The following is a 25,043-nucleotide window of genomic DNA, read 5'->3' on the forward strand; positions in this document are numbered from 1 at the left end:
GAGGTGACCGGGTTCACGCGGCGGCGGCGGCTCCGCCCCCGCATTCCATTCCCTATATGGCGACAGAGCGGGGGGCGCCGCCGGCCACGCCCCCTTTCCCACCACGCGCGCGAGGGCGCGCCCGGGCTTGCGCGCGTGACATCAACGGGAGCAGAGGTTGGGAAAGCGGGGGGGGGGGAGGGCTGGGAGCCACCCCTTAGCTCTTCCCCCTCCCCCCCACAGCCGTTCTATTTACGTTGTGAAGCCTCTTTGCATAAGACCCGCCTCCTGCAGCCGGCGAGGCCACGCGGCCCCGCCCTCTTCGCCACATAAGGGCAGAGAGGGGCGTGTCCCCGGGGGCTCGCGGGCCCTCGCTGCCTTCCTGGAGCCGTTTATAGGGTACAGCCACTTCCGCTGTCGGCTTAGAAGCGGCGCGATCATGGCGGAGCGCGGTCAGCTCCCCCACCCCGCCAAGCGCCTCTGCTGCAGACCCGGCTATGGTTCGGGCTGCAGGCCGGGGCAGCGGGCGGGCGCCTCCGGGCCCGGCGGCGGCGCGCTCTGCGCCGGACCCTCCTCCGCAGCTGCCGCCGCCGCCCTGGGGCTGCTGCCGCTCGGCAAGACCCAGAGCCCCGAGTCCCTGCTGGACATTGCAGCTCGCAAGGTGGCGGAGAAGTGGCCCTTCCAGCGTGTGGAGGAGCGGTTCGAACGGATCCCGGAGCCGGTGCAGCGCAGAATCGTCTACTGGTCCTTTCCCCGCAGCGAGAGGGAGATCTGTATGTATTCCTCGTTCAACACCGGCGCCGAGGATCCCGCCGCCGGTCCCGGGGGCGCCGCCGCGCCTGGCGGAGCCATGGACGCCGCCGCCGCTGCCGCCGACGAGAACCGGCTGCCCTTCCGCAGGGGCATCGCTCTGCTCGACGGCGGCTGCGTCGATAACGTCCTGCAAGTCGGTGAGTCACCGGCCGGTTCCGCTCCCGGGCCAGGCCGCCGCCGCTCGGGGCCGCGGGTCTCCCCCTGCGTGTCACCCGCTTGCCGTCCCTCTTTCTCCGCTGCAGCTCGCCGCCTGCGGCCCGGCCGGCGCGAACCCTTCGCTCCCCGGCTGTACCGTGGGCCGGGCAACTTCCTCCGCCGGTCTCCTCCCCCTCGCGCCCGGGACGCGCAGTGGCTCCCTGCCTCCGTGACACGGACACGGCTCCCGCCTGTCCCTTTAACTCGCAGCCCCCGCAGCAGTGCCGTGCTCGCTCCCGGTAATCCAGCCTGTATAATCCCGTTTGGCTCTGCCCTCCTACCAGCGTCCACCCCCGGTAATCCGGGTCATCGCTTTTCCTCGAGCCACAATAGCGAGGAGATGCCGCCCCCCCATCCCGAGGGGGACCGCCGGTGGAAATGAATCAGCAGAAGGGCGGCCGGCGGGGGAAGGGTGGGGGGAGGGATGCGCCGCCGTCCAAAATAAAGACATAAAAGCGGTGCGAGACCCCAGCAGCGGGAGTGCGGGGGGGATTCGCGAACAAAGGCATTTCTAGGGCAGCGGCGACGAGCCGGAGGGGGGGGGGGGGGGCGCGATTCTCCCCGCCGGGGGTGATATGGCTGGGGGGGTCGCTTTAGGATGAGCTGCTTGGTGACAACGAAGGGGGGGGGGAAATTGAAGGTCTTCCTCCTACTGGAACAATACCCCCCTGCTCTTCCTCACCCCCAGCCCAGCCGCCTGCCGCTGTTCTTCACCCGCTGCGGGCTCCCTTGGTTAACTCCTCCCTGCCAGTGTTTAAAGGGCTGCAGAGGTGGGTATTCCCCCACTTTTGTGGGGGCTGTCTGCCGGGGGCGGCTCCCCTTCCATTCCTTGAATGAAAGAGGAGCCGCCGCCCCCGACAGATAGTCCCCTTGCCGATAGTGATGCTCTTTGTGCGACCCGGCCACTTTGTTCCCATTTTCATGTTTATTTGCGTCTTTTTTTTTTTTTTTTTTTTTTTTTTTGTTTCCCCCCTCTCAGTTTTCTGTCGTTTCCCCTCCTCCTCCCCTTAAAAGGGGAAGACAGACAAAAGAGGCTGCTGCTCGCCTTTTGTTGACGGCGGCGGCTCGGTGTGTGTGTTTGTGTGTGTGTGGGGCGCTGGGATTCCCTCCTTCGCACTCCCCCAAAACCTCGGCGCTGCCTGCTGCGGGTTTGACTTGGCGGGCACCTTGCAAATGAGCTATCAGTTTTTTTTCCGAAGGGAAGATGTGACCCTGCTCTTAGGCTCAGTGCCCCTCTCTTCTGCCTAGGGTGACTTTATCTTTTCTTTTCTTTTTTTTTTTTTTAATTTAGTTGGTTTTTTTTTTAAATCAAGTTTCTTTTAAATTTAATCTTTTCACTTTCTCTTTCCAATGGGCCTTTCCGAGATGCATCTGTCGTTGCTTAGGACTGGCAAAACCAGAAATAGGGCTTTTTTAGTTTGGTTGGCAGTGCTGAGATTTTTTTTTCCCTTTCGCTTCCCCTTGATTCTGTTTGCAAGCGATTAGGAATGACAGGAGTGCACGTAGGGAGGGTTTCTTGGCTGATTGCATTTAAGCCAGGAATTCACTGTGAAAATAAAGCCAAGGGGCAATAAATAAAAAATGCAATCTTCTCTAGGAGGCAGACACCCAGCGAGGACTTTGCTTTGCTTGCTTTCAGCAGTGGAATAGGCCTCAGTGAGTAGTTGTGAAAGAAAAAAAGTAACTTTTTGTGTGTCTTCAAAGGGGAGGGCATTGAGTACTGTTGGCGAGGGTCAGTATGTAGAAAGAAGATATGCATGAATACGATTTAAGTGTTGACTGCTTTTTCTGGAACCTTTAAATGCATTTCAAACAAATACTGTACCTGCTGCTGAAAATACATTTGCTTTGTTATATTTCCCCCCCAACCTTATGTAAGCCTCCTTTGAAATTCTTGCAAAAATAGTAGTGGAAACTGGTGAAATGAAAGATGTCAGTTGTTTTGACAGTGGCCTTTGGTGAGGGAGTTGTGGAGGACTTGGGTAGGTCCTGCTGTAGGAAAGTTGTTGTGGAATTTGGGTAGGTAGCTGTGTCATTAAGACCGGGGTCTTGCTGACAAGATATTCCTAGTGAAGCAGAAAGGTGCAGCTGTTAAAGGCAATTCTGCTCTAGACTGAGTTATGTTGGGCAGAGAATGGAATTGATTCCATATAATACAGCTGAATATGTAGCATTGATGAAAACTTAGAATTAAATTTATGTAAGTGCATGTTTAGTCACCATATAAATGTGAACTTATGTTCTTTATGATATGAGTAATGGAAACTCTGTAAATGTTTACTGTTGAACTATGGAAAAGTGCAGTTATTGGACAAAATACATTTTATTACATATCAGTTCTAACAGTCCTACTTGTAACCTGAAGTATTGCTATAAACAGGGAGTGCGGGGCTTGATTCGAGAGACGCATAAATTTTGGTTCAGCGGTAGTTAAATGACACCATTTCCTTCTGAATTTTACATTTTAAGTTTTTTAGTTTAGCTGTGAATAAACATTCTGACTATTTCATCGTGGTAAATAATCTTAAGCAGGAAGATTTCCCAAACCTTCTATCTAAGGTTTGCTGAAAATCTTCATGTGATCCTCCTTCATGCCTACCAACAAAGTCTCTTGTGTGTTATCTTGTTGTAAAGAAAATCTGAAATAAAATGAAGATAATGTAGTGATACACAAATGTACACACATCTACAAATGTAGATGATACTAGTGATACACAAAAATAATCTTCTTGGTAATTGGGCAGTAAGGTTGTCTGCTAGCCTATTTTGTAGTTTATTGGTGCTGTCCTAGCATAATAATTAGCATCACCTAATTTTGAAAGGCTTTTCTCCAAAGAAGATGGCTTCAGAATTCAATTTTGCATCGAACTTATTGATGTATTTATATCTTTTTGATATGCTTCAACTGTACATGAAAGTTTTTCTTTAGTTTATTTCAAAAGAGCCAGAGAATGCAGGTTCCTAAAGCAAACCTTCCCAACGGTATAAAACAGCTCTTTTACCATGCATGTGTTTAACTTATTTCAAACCAAGTATTTTTAGTAAAAATTAAAGTCTAAATAAGAAAGCACTTTGTGAGTAAATATAACAGTCTGGAAGGAAAATTAGAAATTGACTGTGTTTCATTTGGCCAAATTTTGAAAATGCCAGGAGCAAGCAGATAGTTTTAGATGGCGAAGTGTATATTTGGTTTCTGAGGTTAGTCCTGAATTAGTACACAGTACTGTATTGTTGTCACAGCTGTGGCTGTCAAGGTTAGAAGAGGTGTGATCCCTCAATAGCACAGCTGACCTGGCGAGAGCCCTTAATGCAGCTATTCTAGGAGAAGAAATAAACCCCTGTGCCTTTGCTGGTATGACTCTTGCTTGGGAAAAGACAAAGGTTGCCTTGGCTGTAGTGCTGTAAAACTCAGCTTCACTGCTGCAGCCACATTAGAAGTACTTGAGAATTTTTTGATATGTCATACAGGTACTCTTACAGTATATCCCTGTCTGTTGGTAACTTGAGGTAGGTTTGTCTTTGTTGCATTGACTCTGCTTGCTCATACAGGCCTTTCGTAAAGGAGTTAGAGGGTAGCATAAGGCTCTGTGACTGTGGTAATTCATGCTTTTAGGTAGGAATGGCAAGGGAGTGAGTTGGAGGGAGGGTACTACTAGGGAAGGAAAATACAAAGAATTCATTGACTGGCACTCACCACAGCTCTAGAATATGATGTTAATATTATAAGATAGAAAGCTGCCTTGTCTGTGCAAGGAGGTTCAGCTGAAGAGCATCATTAGCTTGGAGCTGCAAGATCATGTTTTGGAAGCCCCTCAGGGATACCTGGTTGGAGGATGTAACCAAAATGCTTCTTAGAGAAAAGAAAAGTAAAATTTCTCCTTTCTTAAATAGTGGTTGAAGGTCACTCATGTTTCTTTAATTTGTTCTTAAGTTAAAAACTGGAGATTGTTCTGCTTTCAAAACCAGGAGAAGCCTTTTTTTTCACCAGGAGCAAGAGAAGGCTTTAGAAAACTGAATTGGTGGCTGCATGTAATTCTGGTGGAATCTGTATTGTAGTCAGCAGATTTCAGATGCTTTTGGTGGACAATGATTTGAGGTAAATTTTGATTTTTCCTAGCCATCTTTACTGTTACCAAAAAAAAAAAAAAACCACCAAAAAAACACACCCTAAACTTTCTAAAATGGCAGAGCAAGTAAAACAAAGGCAATTTCTCTTCTTTTGGGACTCAGTTGTTTGAGTGCCAGTGGTATAACATGAAACACTGTTTTTTTCTTGTGATAAAACCATACCAAGTATTTTGTTCTCAAAGGTGACACAAATGTTATACTGTGCTGTGAATTGAACTGCGACTTTTAGCAGATATGGTGATCCTCACTGGTGCATGCAATATATATGTGGTTGTTGATGAAACCTGTAGGACAGATGTATTTAGTAAAAGGATTTACTTAATGAAAGTAATACCGAGTTGTGTGACAAACCTAAGGCTGTCATTAGCAGCAGTGAAGGTGCTGTGTTTAGTATTAACTTTTTTGACCTGTGATACTGAATTGTTCTGGTATGTGTAGTGAACTTTTTCCAAGGGGAAAAGGTTGTGTTAAATTCTGCCTATTTGAGGAGGAGAGTTTTGTGTGCTGACATGGTGAAGGAACAATCTTGTTCATCGAAGGGGGTTTGGTTAGAAATGTATGAGTAAAACAAGTAATCCAGAATTTGTTAATACAGTATTGTGGTATGGGCGTAAACAAATGATGTCTGACTTTTTGCTGTTTTTTGACTTAGTTCCAAGCCTAGTAGTCTTGTGAAAATGCCTTCATCGATTCCAGTTTCAGTTTGCTCTAAGAAATAACTACTGATATTTCCAAGTTCCAGAACAGAAACTAGTAAGCTAATTTTTAAATGTCCCTTCCTGAAAGGGAGACATCTAATGCATTCTAGTTTCCTTGTACGATTTGGAATGCAATGCATTAATTGGTGAATACACAAGCTATTTTCTGTGTGTGTGCTCTAATACACTATCCTTGACCTTGAATAATTTCTTTGGATACCCTGAAAAAAAAGATAGAGCTAAAAAAGCAAAAAAAAAAAAAGCTGTCTTTCAAGACCAGATTGCTAAAGGTGGAAAAGCTTTTTAAATCAGCTCCTGCGTTTAATTCAGGCTTTCCAAAAAAATCTATTCTTGATTTCAAGAGAGTGTAAGTATTTTAGAGTGATTTCAAGATACAAAAGTAAAACTTGTATGTATAATCTTCTTGTGTAATTGTGAATAGTAGGATAAATGTAATTGGACAATGTCAGTACTACTGTAGAATTAATTTATTTTTTAAGGAAAATAATTGCTAATTACTTGCCATCACAAGTTTTAAACCGTGAAATCATTTTTTATACAGGAGTGTTGTATTTGGTTCATGTAACAAAATTTTTCATTGTGTGTTTTCAGTCAATTTTCATGTTTCTTATGTTCTATTTTCCCCTAATTTCAAGGCTTTCCTCACTTCCAAGAAAACAATTTTCATTTTCAAATCTGCCATTCCTTTTAGAAGGTGATTCCATCTTTGTATATGATGCGATGCTTTGGTATGTAGCAATGTTTGAATTTGAGCCACTTGTCATACCAGCAGTTGATGCCTGCATTTACTCTCTCTCCCTGTGTGCTAACTTTCAGAAGTGAACTATTAATTAAATGCAAAATCTGTGTGTGACAGAGGGCTATTTGAAAGGCAGCATCAGACAAACTGGTTTCCTTAAAAATCATTTGCTAGTAGCTGCATTTTGCAGCAGACTCTGGTCAAGTTCTAATTAAAAAAATTCAAGTGAAAAAATGTAGTAAACTGTCAGGTGCAGTTCTTGCTGTTGAAGAATGAACTATAGTAGATGGCATGCTCTTAGATATGTCTGCATGAGTTCAATTTAAGTGTCATCTTCTGTCTAGGTAATTGAGTGATGTCAAGATAAAGTGTGAAGTTTTGTAGTAGTGTAAATATGAGTGCAAAATTTAGGAAAGCTGCTGACATTCCTTAACTTGCTTTCTCTTTAGCTTATTTTCTTGAGGGGTAAGGTAGGAGAATTTACTGCATCTTTAAAAAAACCCAAAAGCCAAGTCAAAAAAGGACGACACTGTTTTAACTGACAAAAGGTATCCTAATTTATGAATATGCTTCTGTGAGATGAACTTATTTGAAATCTTAAAAAGCTTTCATGTGCAGCAAGGATACAGATTTAATGTGAGTTCTGATTGCCTGGAATGCAGTCAGCCTGACAGCACGTGAATACTTGAGTGCTGTCCAACAATTGCACTTGTTCTGAGAGATTTGTCTCCTTGAACTTCCAGTTTTTGCTGTTGGTTTACTGTCCAGGACGATGTACGTAAAAAGTTCTCAGCTGGGTACATGTGCAGCCCTTGACGTGGCTTCATAACCTTCTGTGACCTGGATCATTGGCAGTGTTGGCTGATGCTGTACACTGGTTTGCATTCTCCTTCCAGCTACATGCCAATTACCATGATTTATGTGATGGCCTTGTGGCACATTACCCTGCTATCCTGTGAAGCAGCAACATGCATCCAGTCTTTGTTGCCTTGGCCATGCTGTGGAGGGCCAGGAAGTCTGGAAAAGTTGAGATGTAAATCACCATCTTAAAATAGATGTTTTCTGACTGAATTCTGCAAATGTGCAAACAGACCGGAGGAGTCGAGCCTTCTAATAGTAACTACAGTGTAGAGAATTCCTTTGTGGTTAAGTCAGAACTGATAAAAGGCCTGCTGTAAGAGCTGAGTGGGCATACAAAAGACTTTTTCTGATGTGATACAATTCAGTGTAGACTAAAGAGTCTCCTAATGTGGAATTTATACCAACACCACCTCTGAAAAGTGAAAACCAAATATTCAAGAGGGCAGATTTCAGCAGTGTTTAAAGTGTATTTTGAAGTAATCGTGATGTATATCATTACATGCTTTAAAAAGGAGAGTGTAATTTTTTATTTGTGGCTTTCAAGGTTATTTATTTATTATTATTTTTTTACTGTAAGCCTCTATTCATCTTTGAAGGTGAGTGTATTTGTGAGTGTACAGCCTCTTTGCAAGTGAGTGTACAGTCTAAGTTCCTGGAAGTTTTGCTTTGGAAATGCAAGGGCAATGGCTGATGCTAATTGGAAGGATGCAGTAAAACCTTTCAGTAAGTTTAAATCTGCACTAGTAGAGGTAGCTGATCCAATAAATAGGCAGCTTATGTACTGAATTAATGTTCTAAAAATTCACATGATTTACCTTTCATCGTAATTTATTTAACAATCCAGCTGGTTACATAAGTCATCTTTCATAGTTAGTTGGTGTAAGACCTTTAATACATTTTGGCATCATTGGAAAAGTAATGGGGGAAATGGCATAGTAAGATATTTCATAGACATACGTGTTAATTTATATTTTTATTGTGTCTTTTTTGCTTTATTTTTTCACAAAAGTTAATTGCATTCAAATGATTCTTTTAAAGGCCTGAAAAATCAACTGTTGCGTAGCTGTATGACTTCTAAGAAATGAGACACTTTGTTGTATGTGTGCCAGATTTAACTGCTAACTGGTTACTGACAGCTGATAGTAATGCACTGACAGTACAGGAGCTATGCAGGAATTGTGCAGCTGACTACAGTATTTAATTTACAGTGACTAATGAAATGAAAAACATTAAGTCATCAAGGCACTGAAAATTGGTTAAACCCTTACAGCATGTTACAAATGTACAGCCTGTAACAGAATAGGGAATCAAGTTTGCATGTATTCTAAGTATTTAAGTGTTTGTAAGCTTGTGTTAAAAGCTTGACGTTGGGTTAAAGGCTTCAGCAGTGGCTCTCAGATTCGTTTCTGTATGTTTAGAGTTTGACTCTTCTGTGCTAGGGGCCTGCCTTCTTTCTGCGTAGCAATGTTCCACTATGTGTGCAAGGCAGCACAAACTTTTTAAACTCAAAACACTTCAGCTTCTAGCTCGCCCTTGTCAAAAGGGGGCTCCTGAGCTTTATTATTAGTTAATTTCTGCATTCAGCTTTGATATTTTGACTAGCTGAAGTGCATGGAGCACCAATACATATTCAATGATTAATGATGGGCTTGATATGTTTGTCAGTATTATAAATATATACAGGTAGTGTGATTTTCAGAGTTTCGTATGCTTGATGGTTGGTCCTTTCTTTGACTTTTGTGCAGCTGTGGCTATGAAAGGATAGCAGATAAAAATCTGTGTTAAGAATTCATTACCAAATATACTTACAGATAATCTTGGGATCTTCTGCAAAATGTGAGGAAATCAGTTTAGTGGAGGACAGTACTGTAAGTTGTTGGTTGCTTCCACAGCAGTTCCATCAGACTTAGCTTCTCCTGTTGGTGGAATACAATGCAATGTTTTGGGAGGAAGGAAGGTAGTCTTAGTAAAACACTCATTTGCATATGTACAAAGCTGGATTTAGTGACCATGCTTACTGGATTAAACATGGTTTGTTCTTCTTTAGGACAATTCTGCAGAGTCTACTGATCCTATGTTCAAGAGCAGGGGAAAATCAATTGTCTGAATGAATTGTTTAATATATTAGCTTAAGAATAAGAAAAGAATGGAGCACTTTTATTCTAAAGTACTGTTACTACCGATGACAGCTGGCTATGCTGCTGCTGTGGTACATGCAAAATGGGTCTCAGTTCTTCCATTGATTTAGATTGTAAACCGAAACCTTGCAAACTGTCTACAGTTAGTGTCTTGGGGATAAAATATCAAGTACATTATATTCTGTTTCTGGATTTAGTGTAGCTATTTTATACAGTAGCCCAAAACTTCAATTTTGCTTCCTCTACAGCAGGGGGATGAGGATGACATAAAATGCATGGCTGTTTATCTTTTTGTTTTTGCAAGCCATGATACATGAGTGCACCATCATGCAGCTTTCCTTGTGAAATACGAATATTCATGAATTAATAGAGGTGACTTCAGCTCAAGGTGCTGATGCATGAATGGTAGGCAGCGACTAGGACTGGGACATGATGTAACAGATGCTGTGAAAGTCTGATAGGATCAGGAAGCTGAGAAAAAAATTCTTAGTCTTGTGTATAAATTTTAGAAGCAGCATACCACTTAGTTTTACTGACAGTTTTGGATAATCAGTTTTTAAATTGTCATGTATCCTGGCAGTAGTTTACAGGTTTGATTTCTAGGTAATTTTGTAGATGATAAATGTAAATGGCTGTTTGGTAGCAGGGAGCAAAGATGTGTTTAGGAGTAAACAAGAGTTTGTTTTATTAAATAATACACGCTTGAAGAGAAGAAAGGTGATAAAATACTGAGTAAAATGCTTTATAGATGAGAGGCCAAGAAGAGAAGTGGGGAAGTGGTACTTCCTGAGATAATACAGAGGTCAAAGACCTCACTAGATATCTGATGAGGTATATTTAAGGAGGTTGTGGTCTAAATGACTCTTCCCTCTATATGATCTACTTTTAATGTGTGTTAGCAAACTCATGGAAGCGGATAGACTTTTTCATGCAAAATGAAACACAGCTTTCAAGATGGAAAATAGTTTAACAAACATTAACTTAGCTGTTCTGTAGCTTTTGTTCAACCTTTTGTTCCAATTTCAATTTCATAAATAAGATGTATCGGATGCACGAAGGTAATGCTCTGATTTTTCAGATAATAATGACTTTCTGTGTATTTGAAGGGTGTCAGATTTTACTTCAGCAGAAGCTTCTTCTGTTCAGTAATGATGGAAGATTGGCCAGTGGTACAACAAAACCATTGACTTTGTCTTGTACAACTGTTTCAAAGAGATTTTTTCATCGCATTAATTGTTTCATTCACTATAAGCTGTTTCCAAATTGTAGCTTTATTCTCCTGAACAGACATTAAATGGCTTATTTTTAAAGCACTGTATTTTGCAAAAAGATATTTATTTTCTTATTTTGGTCCCCTACCCCCTGTAGTGAATATTTATGGTACTCAGACTTGTGAAAAATAAATATTTTTTCCCCCCAGAACCTATATATTTTCCTGACCTGGGAAAGGGAGTGCAGACAAGACTCTGGTGAAGAGTGGTAACAGTTCATTGGACAGTTTTTCAGACAAAAGTAGGAAGGGGAAAGAGGAAGACAACTGTCAGAGTTGCTGCAGTGGTGATCAGAAGGACTAGAGAAGTTTTTCCTGCTGATAAGAGGCCATATGGAATACAAACTTAACATTGGTAGGGGTCTAAAATAAGTGGTAAAGACTAAAAACATAGGACAGATGTGAGCATTGTAATCTCAGTTCCAAAGAGATCCAAAGTCATCTTGTACTTAAAAGGAAGGATTTGTGTCTGCTCAGCAGGATGAAGAAGGGTGCTGCTGTTGTCAGAAAGCTGAATATTCCTAGTATGTAGAATATGCTTAAAGGAGCAAGATGTCAGTAAGATCAAAGCTGCTCCTTCCTGATACTCAAGGTGTGAAATGATAGCTAGTGAAATGTTAGAATGGATGAGTGGAAAGATGTGAATCATGGGTATGTGCTTCAGTGAATCTTGGCTGTTAAGAGGTCCATCTTCCCCTCCCTTATTGAATAACAAAAGGAAGTTAAGAAGTAGAGATCAAATGTTGAGAAACATCTGAAGGCGGAAGCAGAGGAAGATGACTGAGCAATGAGACACTAAGCTGTGAAAGGAAGTAAAAGAAGAAGCACAAAAATTGGTAGAAGTTGAAATTTTTGGGAGGGGAATCAACATTTTGTAGAAGTGCTGAAAGGTACAGGAACCTGAGTCCAGAAGACATTACTACTGGGGACTGTGGTGAGAGCCATCCCAGTGTGATGCACTGCATTGGAACCAGCAAGGGCCGAACCGCATTCCAGGCAAAGGCCTTGGTATACTCGGTGACTTCGTTGTGGGAGCGAGAGGGTGATGTGGGACAAGGTGGTGTGATATAATGAAAGCACCTCAGGCAAAAGTTAACGGATGAGTGGGGTGGGAGAATCAGCAGCATTAGAGTGCAAGGAGTGTCTGTATATTAGCCTGAGATACATGTAGCTTGATTGGTGGGCATGGGGGGGTTTTGTATAGCTATGTTTTGTTCCAGGAGCCCAGGAGGTATAGCATGTCATGCAGCCTTGGTAAGATAGTAAGTGTTGTGAGCCTGGGGATTGGGCTGTGTGGTGTTTGTAGATGACGAAGTCAGGAGCAGATCCACTTCTATTGCAATTGATGCTGGTTTGAAGTATCAGAAGCAGAGTGGGGATGCTGTATTAGTAAAGTGGGCAGGAGGTGGGACCGCTGCAGAAGGAGCCTGCAATTTAATCTTCCATCAGAAGTTGAATACAATTAATGCGAGTCAGCAGCAGCATGTTCAATGCAGGCTGGAGGGACCTTTGACTGGCTTACTTTCTGCAGAGCACACTGCCCTCACACCATACTCTGTGCATTGACCAGCTCCTCTTGGACAGGTAAAAGCAACTTTGGTCAGGTGCTTTCTGTCAGGAATACGTATATTTGCAAGCAGGGGGCTCTTGCGACGTTTCTGGGCAGTATGTACTGTAGGTGTCTAACAGTGGTGTCCAGTGTGGTGGTGACAACTTGCAGGCCCTGATGTGGTGCAGCAGCACAGGGCCTCCACTGACTTGAGCAATGCATGTCAGCTGTTCGGAAGCTTTTGTACCAGCCTGCAAAACCTGTGTAGATGTGGTGGGCTGAACAAGGGCTATGGTAGGTATTTTCTGGTCTTTGTAAATACGGATTTCAAGTGCAACTGCAGGCCTGATGTCTATCTTTTTCTTAAGGCTGTAAACCTTAGGTTGCCTGTCAAAGGTTGTAAGTGACAAAGGCCTTAAACTGTGACAGAAGTTGTAACTATACTTCCAGTTATTCCTTTTCTTAAGAAGGGAGGGAGCATATTCCTGGTTGACTGAGCCTGCTGCCCTAAAGAATGCTGCTGATACAGAAGCACAGTGTGGCTGTGAGCATGGGAATTCTCCAAGAGCCTGTTCCAGCAGGCTTGCAATCTCTTTTCACTCAGTGAACTCCTCCAAGGACGGACTACAAAACAGGCCTATCAAAATAATTGTTTTCCGTGGTGAAATACTTGTCGTGAATATTGTAAATGAAAGAACTGACTCATTTGCTGAGCCATGACTCATTTACTTCTCTGTGCCTCATTGTGTAATTCTTAGAACAGAAAATGCACATTGCTGTGCCTATGAACTTGTATTTTGGAAAGGTTTTCCGTGATTTCCATTTGCAAACTTCACCCACTGTGATGACCACTGTGTTATTCACCCTGAAGTTAAGACATTGCTTTAGGCTGGCTTAAATGCAGGCTTCTGTTAAAGGAACACTGCAGTTCTCAAGCTTTCAGCTTGTGGAGTTGCATGGTGAGCCAGACGACTGGTCTGCTTATGAGTTCAGCTCTTGCTTGGTGAGTTTTACCTGATTTATTGGCCAACAAAATGCTACTCTTGATGCCAGGGGGAGGAGACTGCGCGAGGGGGCACTGAGAAGGTTAGTTCTTTGTGTCAGCCACACTTATACTGGTCTAAAGTGGACGTGAATTGCTGCCTGTGGAAAGGAGGTAGCTGCTGTGTTTGGGAGTTCAGCTGTGGCAAAAGGCAGCCTGTTTGTTTCAGAGCTACCAGGACAGGCCTTTCCTGAGCTCAGGGGCTGTGTCTGGCAAATATGAGTGAGCCATCTTCCATATCACTTCATCCACAGTGCTTTTTTTTTGGGGTTCTTTTGTTGCACAAAACCTTGGCTAAGTGATGAGTACCCCTCCCACACTCCATCAGTGGTTAAAAAAAAGCCAGACAAATGTTTACTTTAGGAGTACAGGAAAGGGGAAGGAAATACCTATCAATTTAGTTCAATTGTGCAAATTCATATCTGTCTATATTTGCATAGCTGTTGCAAAAGGTACTTTTTGCTTTCAAAGTTCATACATTTCCTCTTCTTTTGTGTCAGTGTTGAACTTCAGCATACTTATAACCTAGACTTTTGAAGCAATTGTTCTCCTTATTATGCTGTTGTTTGGTGTCCAAATTGTGTGTTTTGTGTTTATTTTCATCATAGCTGTTGACCTGTTTATTTTCATCATAGCTGTTGCTAGAGTAAGTGTTCACGGCTTTTTGTGTGGCTAGACCTGCTGAGCCAACATAACTAAGAATGAGAAGTTTCTTTGCTTCTTGAACTTTCATCTGTTGCTACTCAAGAGTCACTGGAGGTTGCAAGTTGTGGTAGTGTAACAGAGATTTTGGGTGCTTTTTTTTTTTACTGCTAGTAATGTTTGAGAAAGAACTGATGGAGCACAGTGTGGAGATTTCAAGCACAGTTTGTAGGGCTGGCTTGTAGGTGAGAAAAAGCCTTACTGCTTGTAAAATAAGTACTTTTGATACCAATTTACTGAGAGTCTGAAATAGCTTTGTGGTGTTCCAGTATCCTTACTGCTTCCCCAAGTAGAACATTAATTGATCAGAATGGTGCTTATGTATAACTTCTGTAGTGTGGAAATTAAATAACAGACAGCTGCTTCGATAAGTGAGGTGTGTTTACTGAAATGATCTGTTTTCAGGACTCAAAGTCAATGTGTGGTCTATTCCAGATGGAACTAACAAATGCAGAGCTTTTTTTGCCCGTAACTGGTGGAGGGAAGAAGTGCATAAATGCCTTGTTGCACACTTCACAGTGCAGATGAGGCTATTTTTTAGGGCAGAAATGGATTTCTTTATCATAAAGAGAATTTTTGTGGGCCTTGTCTGTCTGGGAGAGGGTGCTTTGGCTTTCTCAGCTGCTTGCATGGTGGGAGATCAAAGCTTATTACTGGCTTACTTTTAATGGTGGCCTAATTCAGTGAGGAAGAATTCATCGGGTTGCTCACTTCCTAGAGGATTCTGACAGTTCTGACTAGACAGTTGTGGGTGTCAGACTGTTAAAGGCACTCATGAGTGAGACACGGGGTCCTTAAGTTGTGCAAAGATTAAGCAGGGTTCTTTACCTCTCTGGATTGTCTCCTGATGGAAGGGAGCCTGCATGACCTCCAGCCCTAACTGAAGTGTGTGTCTACATCCTTCCAAACCTCTGCGGGTGGTGTTTACTGGACATGTTTGTCTAGGCTCCTAACCTAAACATTTCTCATTTGAGGAAACTGAAGTTACACAGTCTGGTATCTTTCCTGCTCTATAGCTCCACTGCTAATGGTATAAAATTAGATGGTTATATAATTAGATATCTACTTCCTGTCATATCTTGTTTTAGGCTCATCAGAGGTGTTTAATGTGATACTTTGGAAGCTGACTATGACTTCTGCAAGCCAGGTTTGTTAAAGTACCAGTTTGAACTCTTGTCTGCTTAGGAAAATGAAAAGCACTCAAGTGTATCAGTCTTTCAGTTTTTGTACCAATTAGTGTGGTTTATGGTCGTCTTGTTTTTGACCTCTCCACCTCTACTCCTACTTCTGCTTTGCTATTTTGAAGATAAGTACAATCAGGGCAAATTGGCTCTTCAGAACTGGTCTTTGAGCCAAATACAGCAGAAGTGTTCAAATTTGAAGCTTGGCTAGGTTATATTCAGCACAATCCCAGGAAGATGGGACCAGGGTGAAGGAAGGGGAGAGGAGCAGAGCTTCTAGACATACTTTACCTACATGAAATTCTGAAGTTATTTCCTGCACTTTCATTTATATATTTGCTCAAATTTAAGATTGTAATTAATGTAATTCTAGAAAAAGTATTTTTTAAATTTCACTCATAATTGAGTATGTTTTATCTTTAATCTGGGGGAATTTATTTTTGCATTTGTTTTCAAAATAGGGTTAAAACTCTGCAATTTTTATGTGCTGCAGTTGAGTGAGTCTCAGTAATGCTGCTAAGTGTAAAACTTACTTGGATTGATGTTTCTTGATGCAACAGGTCCAAGTGGATGTTCTCATCACAGCTCTTGGGTTTAATGAAAAAGAGTCTGCTACTAAATCTTTGTGTACAGATTTGCTTGCAAGTTTAGAATTTTGTGGAACTGGTTCAGGAGTCTTGACTGGCACTTGCCATCCTTGCCAAAGCCCTCCAGAATCATTGTGTAAATACCCTCACAGCAGCTATAGGTGAGAATGCTGCCTGTGGGTGCATGGCCAGAGGCTGCTGTGTTTCAGCTGCTCACTGTAATTTTTTTTTTCTTCAGACCTTTATCTTTCACCTTCCTGAAAGATGCCTGAGCACTTTCCAGGAAGGACTAAAGTCCTGTTGGCAGACTATCCACAGGGCAATTTCCATGGAACAATGAACGTGCCACCAGCTGTGCTTGTACATAGTTGCCGCAGTAGGTGTGAAGTTATGTAAGGTTGTTTGACCTAATAGAGAAGTTTAAGACAACTCTTGAATTTTAAATTTGAACATATGAGGAGGGTCTTCAGATTACTAGCATTTCTAAAATTGTTTGGGTAGTTTTGTCCTCTCGGGTGCTGTTTGAATTCAGGGTAAAGTTTCTGCTAGTTATGCTGTGCAGATGGTAGGTTTAGTTCATCTAGTAATCTCCCTAAATGTATTCATCTTCAATGACAAAATTTTGTGCAAACTAGGAACTGAGACTCATGAAATTACTTTTGGCATGCAATTTCTGTGAAATGCATCCCAGAAAAATATAGTGTGTAGAGTGATCTGATACGCTTCCATCAAGATGAATCTGTCACAGAGTCAGGATGCAAGTAGTGGATCTGTTCTAGCTCACAGTACTTTAGCAGAAACAACAGGCACAAAATTAATTAGTCTGAGTCTCTGGGAGATGTTCTTTAGTATTATCTTCACAAGAACAGTGCAGCACCAGGTAATAAAGAAAACAGAAGATGTTTCATGCATAATCATTGAAACCTTTGCTGTTGGGAGGCCTCAGAACATAAAGGTCATTCAAATCAAATGTATGAAACTGGCTTTTAGATAGGAGTTTCTGTTCTTGACTTAGGCCATTGTGAGCACTTCGTACATTGAGACATTAAAAGCAGATTGTCAGTTTTAGAAATACGGGCATCCCTCAGTGAAGGAAAAATGTATCCTAAATGATGAATTATGGTGGATATACAGGTTCACACTGTGTTTCTTACTGAGCTTCATGACAGTTTTAGTTCATTTCTGAACTGAAATCTTACCCCCTCTCATGTAGTAATGAGGAGATGGAAAGACAAAGATAAACCCAGACCCAAAACACAGTGTATTATGAAAAGACAGCTGCAATTTAAGCCACCTATTTGTAAGTGACACTGGTCTCCAGAGATGCAGTGGTTGTGAATATTTTGAAATCCTTCAATTCTTAATTGCTGAAATTTTAAAATGTACTCCTGATTACTTCAAGCTTTATCTCTTTGCATTCTGGTTATTATGAATACAATTTGACACATCTTTATTAAGCCTTTTTTAATTTGATTCATACAGAAAGAGTGAACTGAATGCAAAGGAAGAACCTCTGCTGAAGGCTGGAGTAGCTTCATTCAGCCTGGTCACTTAGCAAAAAATCTGTTTCCTCAGAAGAGTGGTTAAAGTATGTGTGCTCTATCTTTGTCATCAGTTGAAGTTATACCTGAAATGATATGTCACACTGGGAACTGTACTATAATTGAGAGGTTATTCAAGAGAGAAAAAACATAGCAGGTGAATGCAATCTGTGACTTCTAACAAGTTTACTCAAAGTTACTAAATTCTTGAGCATGCCTGGAAAGTAGAATATCTTTGTTCTTCTGTTGACAGTGTTCAGAGTTGATAAACATTTACCCTGTTAGATTTATATCAGTTCACCTAGTCCACTTAAAGCAGGAGCAAGACCTCTAGGAAAACCTTCATTAACCCTATGTGCTGATGATTACTGTGCTGCTCTTCTCATTTTATATTAGCAGTTAGGAGGGAGACTCACTATAATTTGGCATTCTGAAGCTAATTAAATTTACTGTGCTCTGCACAGGCTAATTTTGAAGGCTTATATAAGATTAGGTGTGAGAGGAAGGAGAAAAATATCTTCCAGAATATATATTGAAATGGTTATGTGTTTTTGAAATTTTTGTGCATTGTAAATATAGTATCTACTTGCCAGCTTTTCTTTTTTGCCAGTAGTAATAAGTTTTCCTTACATTCACAGCTGTTTATTGTACGAACAGCTGACAAAAACTTGCGCTCTCAGAGGTAAGGTGAGGTGGCTTCTGGGTAGAACAAAGACCTTTGTCAGAGTAGGAAAGAGATTCCGTCCCCCATACCCAGAACACAAATGTAAAGGCAGCTGGCAGCATGAGTGTAGTTTGGGAATATATCTGGAAATTTAATTCCCCCAATTGTGGTGTTACTGAAGTGCAAAGATTTATTTTTGTGTTACTGTCTTTAAGGATTTTAATATTTAACAAATGAAACTGTATGCTTTTTTATGCTGGTTTTTGGATTGTATAAAAAGCTTTAATGCACAGAGAATAATTGCTAAAAAGGAGGAATGGACATGCCTGCACACGTGGTGGGATTTGTCTTGTGGCGAGGAATGGGGGAGTCATTTGGGTTAAACTAGATTAAATAAATAAACCCTGTAGGTCCTGGAGGCCTTGGGTTTCCCTGAATTCAGCATTATGTGGGAGTGTTATGGAAATAGTTATTCAAAAAAAGCAAGCCCTGATGTTTGTAAACCAGTATCTCATGTGCTTGCTTTTGTCATCTCCTTCCATAGACATGATACCACTTATTTTGCATATGTGTTATTACTTAGATAACCTTAAAGGAATGCTACTTGCTCCCTCAATTTTTATGTGAGCCTAAACCATTACCAGTCTTGATCTAGCCGTCTGACTACTTCAGCTCCAGTGTTTTGTTTATTCTGCCTTTTCACCCTCTAACTTGGTAACAGTGTTTGGAGAGAACTTTGTGAGGGAGAAATGCTCCTTCTGCTTTGGAGGATAGGCGCCACTGAATAAAATCAGGCTCTCTATGCACAAAGAAAAGGAATTTGAATGCAACAGCATGATAACAAGAAGGGTGCCCAATTGCACTGTACAGGGTAAATGACGTATAGAAAGTGGTGTCTTCCACAGATGGACCAAGGTAGTGTTGTACTTTCAGCTTGTTCGTTTGCTGAGATGGACCAAGGTAGTGTTGTACTTTCAGCTTGTTCGTTTGCTGTTGAACAAACAAACTTTCAGCTTGTTTGTTTGCTGAGAACAAATTGCTTTTCCTTAAAGAACAAAATGAAAAAGTTTTTATCACAACCTTCAAAATATTTTGAAGAACAAAACAAAATTTTTATCACAACCTTTGTAACTGGCAAACAGTTGTTTTTGTACTTTGGTTTATAAACTATTGTGAATCTACCAGTCTGAAAAATAATAGAAACAAGTTTCTTCTTTAATTTGAAGAGCATTTCTAACATGCCATGTTACCACTTTTAACATACGTGCTATTGAATGCTTTTGGAGTCTTCCTTGAGAAAAAAGGTTTAAACTTAGCTGAGTTGTGATCTTAGACCAAATATCTGATACTTAATATTAAAACAAAAACTACTCAAATTCAGTAATGAGAGTAAGTTATTATACTGTATTAATTAAACTACACTTGTAATCTTGTTCCATTCTGTCCCAGTCATGAAGTCTTAAAAATGTTATGGTTCTCAGTTGTGTCTTGCATATAGAAGACACTGAGCTTAGTTACATCAGACTTGAGTGTTTACGTTACTTTTTTTACAGAGGATAAGTGTGTTCACTGAAAATAGAAATCAATTTAAAACTGGTAACAGCCACCATTTTCTAACCCTCTTACACTGTTTTTCAATCACTTTGCTTTGCAATTATTCAACTACATTGTCTGTAAAGAGCAAAAGCTAGTAAGTATTAAGGATTCTTAAAGGATGTAGTAATGCATTTTTGAAAACTGTTTAGACCAGTTCACTGACTTGTTTAGGGTTATCAAAGCACAGCAGGCTCCACACTAAATGGTAACAGTAATTTGTACTATTCAAAATGTTCTGTGTTAGTGAGAAAGCCAAGCCCGAGGAAAATAATGGATGGCAATCACCGATCACCCCACTAAGTCCAAATGACCTATCTCTAATTGTAGACTTAACACTCTTTTGTTTCCTTTGTTTTAATCTTGCATGTGGCAAAATATGTCAGCTACTTAAGGCGCTTCTTGAATTATGTAGAGTAGCATTTCTGGAATTCAAGGATCATTATGGATTCTCTTTGGCTAGATATTGGTATCATAATGTTTCCTTTACTGCTTTTCTGGCCCTTTCTTCAGATTATTGGTTTGTACTGTGTTCATCTGCTGCAAATAAATAGTGGGATGAAGTTTATTGTCCATGACCCTCACTGTTACAGTTTTTCATATCTCCTGTAATTTGGAAGCTTCATTGGGTTCCCTTTTAGTTTGATACTTAGATCTGTTGTTTTTCTTACTGCATTTACTATCGATTGGTTTTGAAACTTAGTATAAATGGAGGAATCCACTAGTCTTGAAATGTGGTTCATTCAGTGAAGATCTGTATGCAGTAAAGCTTACTAAAAGCTGTAGTTTGTTTTTGCAAATTTGATTGTCTCTGTAGAAAGACTGGCAGTTGGTTGGCCTGTGTTGTGTCTGTGTAGTATGTCCCTGGACATTCCTGCTACTGACATAGCTTTGGCTGTATCTACAGTTGAAGAACATGAAACCTTGCAGTGTTGATGAGTCTTAAATTGAATTTGCAAGAATTCCATGTGCTGTAAGGCATATGCTACAAATATGGAGCAGCCTGAAAGATTAAGTACTTGCAAAACTTAAATCTAATTTTCAAAATGGGCGAAGTCAGATTTGTGGAGTATTTTGTACTTAAGTTTGTACGCAAGTGTATAGCACAGCAGTTATGCAGCTGATAACTTTGTGCATGTTTGTATTCATTGGCACTAAAATAGTTTTCTAAAAACACAACAAAAACAGGTCCTCACTGGTTTCTTTCAAGAAATTACTGCTCCATGAAGAATAAAATTCTTAAACAAAAGCACTACCCCTTTTCTTTTGAGCTTTTCAGTCTTTTGTCACCAACCACTTGTCACTGTGTTTGCTGGCAGCTGAATTTAAGCTTTAGAATTTTTGGGCAATTATCAGTAGAACTTAATCCTGTTGTCTCCTTGGATTGTGTTGAGGTGTGGATGTTTCTGTGCAGTTGTTTGGTTTTTTGGGGGTTTTTGTTTGCTTGTTTGTTTTTGTTTTTTGTTGGGGGTTTTGGGTTTTTGTGTTTGTTTGGTTTTGTTTTTTCTTTTTTCTCTCTTTTTAAGTGACTTTTGGGTGGAAATTGAAACTCTTTAGTCTATTTTAAGGGGTTTTTTTGGCAGAGTTAATTCAGGAAGAAAAACAGTTCTGTTTCTGGGATTTTGAACTCTCAGTCAAGGCTGACGAGTATTACTAGCATGCTTATGAAACTGTTAGGGCAATAAATGCAAGGTCTTAAGAAGTCAGTAATTTTATCTGACTGCTTCCCAAGATTTCTGTTTGAAGATGTGGCATGGCAGACTGGTAAGGAAGCCACTATGACAGTAAAAAGTGTTTTCTTCTGCTCTCGAGGAACTTCTTGTTTTTTACTTTATCTTGTCACTGGGAATCATGGACAAGAGTCTGGCTCAGTTTGCTTTATGCTCTCCCTTTAGTTATTTGTACAAATTGATGAGATCTCCCTGAGCCATCTCTTCTGACCAGCTGGCAGCGCTCCTTCGCTTGCAGCCCTGGATGCCATTAGCTGCCTTGGCTTCAAATAACAATCAAAAGAGAGCATTTTTACTGGTTCTGACTTCAGACAACCCTTAAACCCAAACAAAAGTGGAATAAAAACACTTAAAAAGCAATCACAACTCTTCATTTACCCTGCTAGTGTAACTGGGAAAATTTCCTTCTTAAGAGGGTTACTTTTCAAGCTTGAATTTTTAACACCAGCATTCTCTTAGTGGATGGAGATCAGAATTGGTGCTGCTTTATCTGTGATGAGCTACAAAATAATTAATGAATTGCATAGTCTGTTAGCATAATGTTTTCTTGCTGTTTCTATGATTTGCTTGGATTTCTGCTTACTAGAACTTGGTTGCTTTAGTTCACACAGATAAGACTCTTGAGGCATGAGGGTACTCATGTAAGCTTTACTTGGATTGCCTCTTTTCCTACTTCTGTGGTTCCCTCAGATTATCTTGAATAGAACAGAATGTGGGTAAAGAGGAATTGAGGCTATCTCTTGGAGAAATTTTGGCTATTTTGTATCTTCTCTATGGCAATAAAAAAACCTGCTTTGCTTCTTATTATGTGCTTTTAATAGAACAATAAGAGACCTCTATAGTGGTTTACCTTCTGGTTTCATTATTAGCCTCAGCTGAAATGGAAACAGTGGTGTAGGTGGAGAAAGCTATCTGTCAAGATCTGTTCCTTGCCCTTTCTTTCCTCCCCCTTTCACCAGCGAATGTCAAGACAGCTCTGACTATTCCAGAATGTTATGAGGACTCTCCTACAACTGCATATTAGCTAAACTCAAAAATTATAGCTGCAAAATACATAAGTGGCTACTTTCTGGCCAAATGCTGAAAAATGTTTCAGTGTAGAGCAGAGAATGCTGTGTAAGTAAAGTAGTTTTCAAGTCAATGATTATTTGCCCTTAATAAGTATTATTTTTTACAGGCGCTGTTTGTCAGTTAGAGAAAGTGAGAAGCAAGGAAAATAGCTGCAAAATTACATTTGAAAAGTGAAATTATTTAAAGTTTCCTTTCTTAACAGCAAATATTTTCTTGAAAGTGGCCCAGGGGCTCTCAGTTTTCAATCCATGTGACTTCCATGCACAGCAAGACTTGCAGCATAAACAATTTCATGCAGGTGAAAGGATAACTGATGGGGTTTTTTACTTTTTTTTTTAATAAAAGGGAAAAAAGCCGATTTTTTTCCCCTTTTATAGTTGGGTTTTCTGTTTGAGTTCAACCTAGAAACTTTTTTTGAAAAGGAGCAACAGACGGCTGATCTGTGCTCCCTTCTGCTCTTCCTTCTTGGTGTTTGAGAAGTCATTTGTATTTGCAGAAGAAAAATACTGCAGTAGAGTTTAGAAAAAAAAAACAACAAAATTAAAATCTGTTTGTTTCCTAAAACAAGTTCAGTTTTAGGGTGTGCTATTGTTTCTGTTGTTTTTATAATAAACAGATTTGTTCCTTCTGGTTTTTGATTATGCTGAAGAAATTCAAGCTTGTGTTTCAGAAGTGTATGGTTAGAAGTCCAGAAAGTAGGGATGAAATAGATACAGAAGCCACCTTGTAGTCAAAAGTTTTAGTCCATGCTCTCAGAAGAGAATTTGAAGTGCAGTAATGATAGAGCATCACAGATGTTTGCAGGTAATTCTTCCTAAATAAAACAAAAACCTGTTTCGGAAGTAAGAAAAGTGGATTCATAGCTCCAGATTACGTGGTTGCCCCCGTCTCAGAATTCTAATTCTATGCAAATCCTCATGTTTTAAAGCAGTCTTCCTTTAGAGGAACTTAGGCCTTATTTTCTACTCCCTGCCCCAACAATGAAGATTTTCCAATGTATTTGAATGTTAGTGGAAAGCCTCAAGCATATTATGCCATTACCTCTGGATGTGTAAGGAAGAAATCCTAGACACAACCTTATTGTTAAATACTTGCTGCTTTTTGGGTGTATTCATTTAGGTGGACCTGAATGGACTTGGAATCTGTAAAGCTGTAGTCTTCCTACATACTCTAGAAGACATATTGAGCAGGTGGAGGTAAACTTGAAGGAAAAGGCTAAAGATGACAGTGCTTTGAGAGTGATTTCTGAGTGCTTTGTTTAGAATACAATGCAGAAATACTAATAGAAATAGATGCTGTGTTGATCTTTAATGCAATACAAAGAATGCATGATATTTAAAGATAAGTTCATATATTCTGTACTGAATCATTGAAAATGTGAGATTAGGTAGAATTGTAAAAATGCTTGGTATGATTCCAGGCACAGGAAAGTATCTCGAGTACAAAAGAGGACTGATAATTATTACACTGGTGACAAGTGAGCTTTGTTCCTTCATGTTCTCTTCATGCTGTGAACAGGTTTAACAAAGTATTTGTTTCACTAATCCGATCTATACAAAATTTTGCCTTCCCTTTTCCTTAAAATTATTTTAATTCAGTCATCAAAATAGTTAAGAAAATATCTGAGTACAAGGCAGGTAGAGCAAATTAGATTCTTTGAAGTAAGAATTGATTAGCGAGAGTTTGGAGTTCTACAAGGCAACACTGAAATTAAATAGTACTGGAATTTATGGATTGGAGAGCATGTTAATGGATTTGAAATTAGTACCCAACCAAATGAGGCAAATGTATATTCTTAGTCCAAAAGGCAAAGTTATTTAGGTCTAAGAAACTTAGTTTGACAGGGCTATTTGGGCAAGTATGTCTGTAGAGTTTTTGTTTCTTTTTTTTTTTCCCAACTTATGAGGAAATTATCAACTAATAAAATTAATCTTGGCTGCTTCTGTTCTAGTCGTGTGCCTCTACAGGACACTACCTTTGTCACTAGAGAACAGTATAATTGAGGCAATATTGAGGTGTTTCTGGTCATCTTTAGAATTTTGGTACATTTTATACAGTTTTGTATAAAAATCTGTTTTGTCAAGGTGACAGAAGGATTATGATGCTTCAGATCATTTTTTCTAGGTAAAAGTGACAGGATGGACTAACTTATTGCTTTTTCCTAAAATTTTTGGGAGAAAACATATGGCTTGGTGAGGTTCAGGCTTTATTGAGCAGTTTTGTTTCTGTTCAGCCAGAGCTGAGTCCCTATCTTTACTTGGGTGTCTTTAGGTTAATAACTTGTTATTTTGTCCATAGATTAAACCATGTCTCATGAAGCAGCTAAGATGAAAACATACTTCTTTCCCAGTTCCCTTGTTCTGCATCAGGCAGTGAAACAGCAGGAGAAAGTGTTTTGTGTACATCAGTAGATTCTACCTAGACAATTTCTTTTGACTGTGAAGTGACACTCTTGTTCTAGCCAACATCATCCTGGAGAGAGAAGATAAAATAGCTTAGAGAAGTATTTTCCACCTTAGAAGTAGATATTACTGCAGCCAA

The 25,043-nt window shown here is 40.4% G+C and overlaps 1 protein-coding gene across 4 annotated transcripts in view; it reads left to right on the forward strand.

The window, feature by feature from the left end:
• Positions 1 to 251: 251 nt before the first annotated feature.
• Positions 252 to 25,043, forward strand: part of ZSWIM6 (zinc finger SWIM-type containing 6) — a 114,814-nt gene continuing 90,022 nt past the window's right edge. For 2 of the 4 annotated variants that reach the window (XR_005255519.1, XM_038125854.1), the window contains exon 1: positions 255 to 929. Coding sequence is in view for 3 of the 4 variants with exons in the window: in XM_038125854.1 (XP_037981782.1) it covers positions 419 to 929 (511 nt within the window). In the remaining variant the exon portion in view is untranslated. Of the gene's footprint in view, positions 930 to 25,043 lie in introns of all 4 variants that reach the window. The other 2 variants (XM_038125856.1, XM_038125855.1) reach the window with 2 other exon arrangements.

This window comes from Motacilla alba, chromosome Z (assembly GCF_015832195.1).
Source record: "Motacilla alba alba isolate MOTALB_02 chromosome Z, Motacilla_alba_V1.0_pri, whole genome shotgun sequence".
In the NCBI taxonomy this organism is placed as follows: Eukaryota; Metazoa; Chordata; class Aves; order Passeriformes; family Motacillidae; genus Motacilla; species Motacilla alba.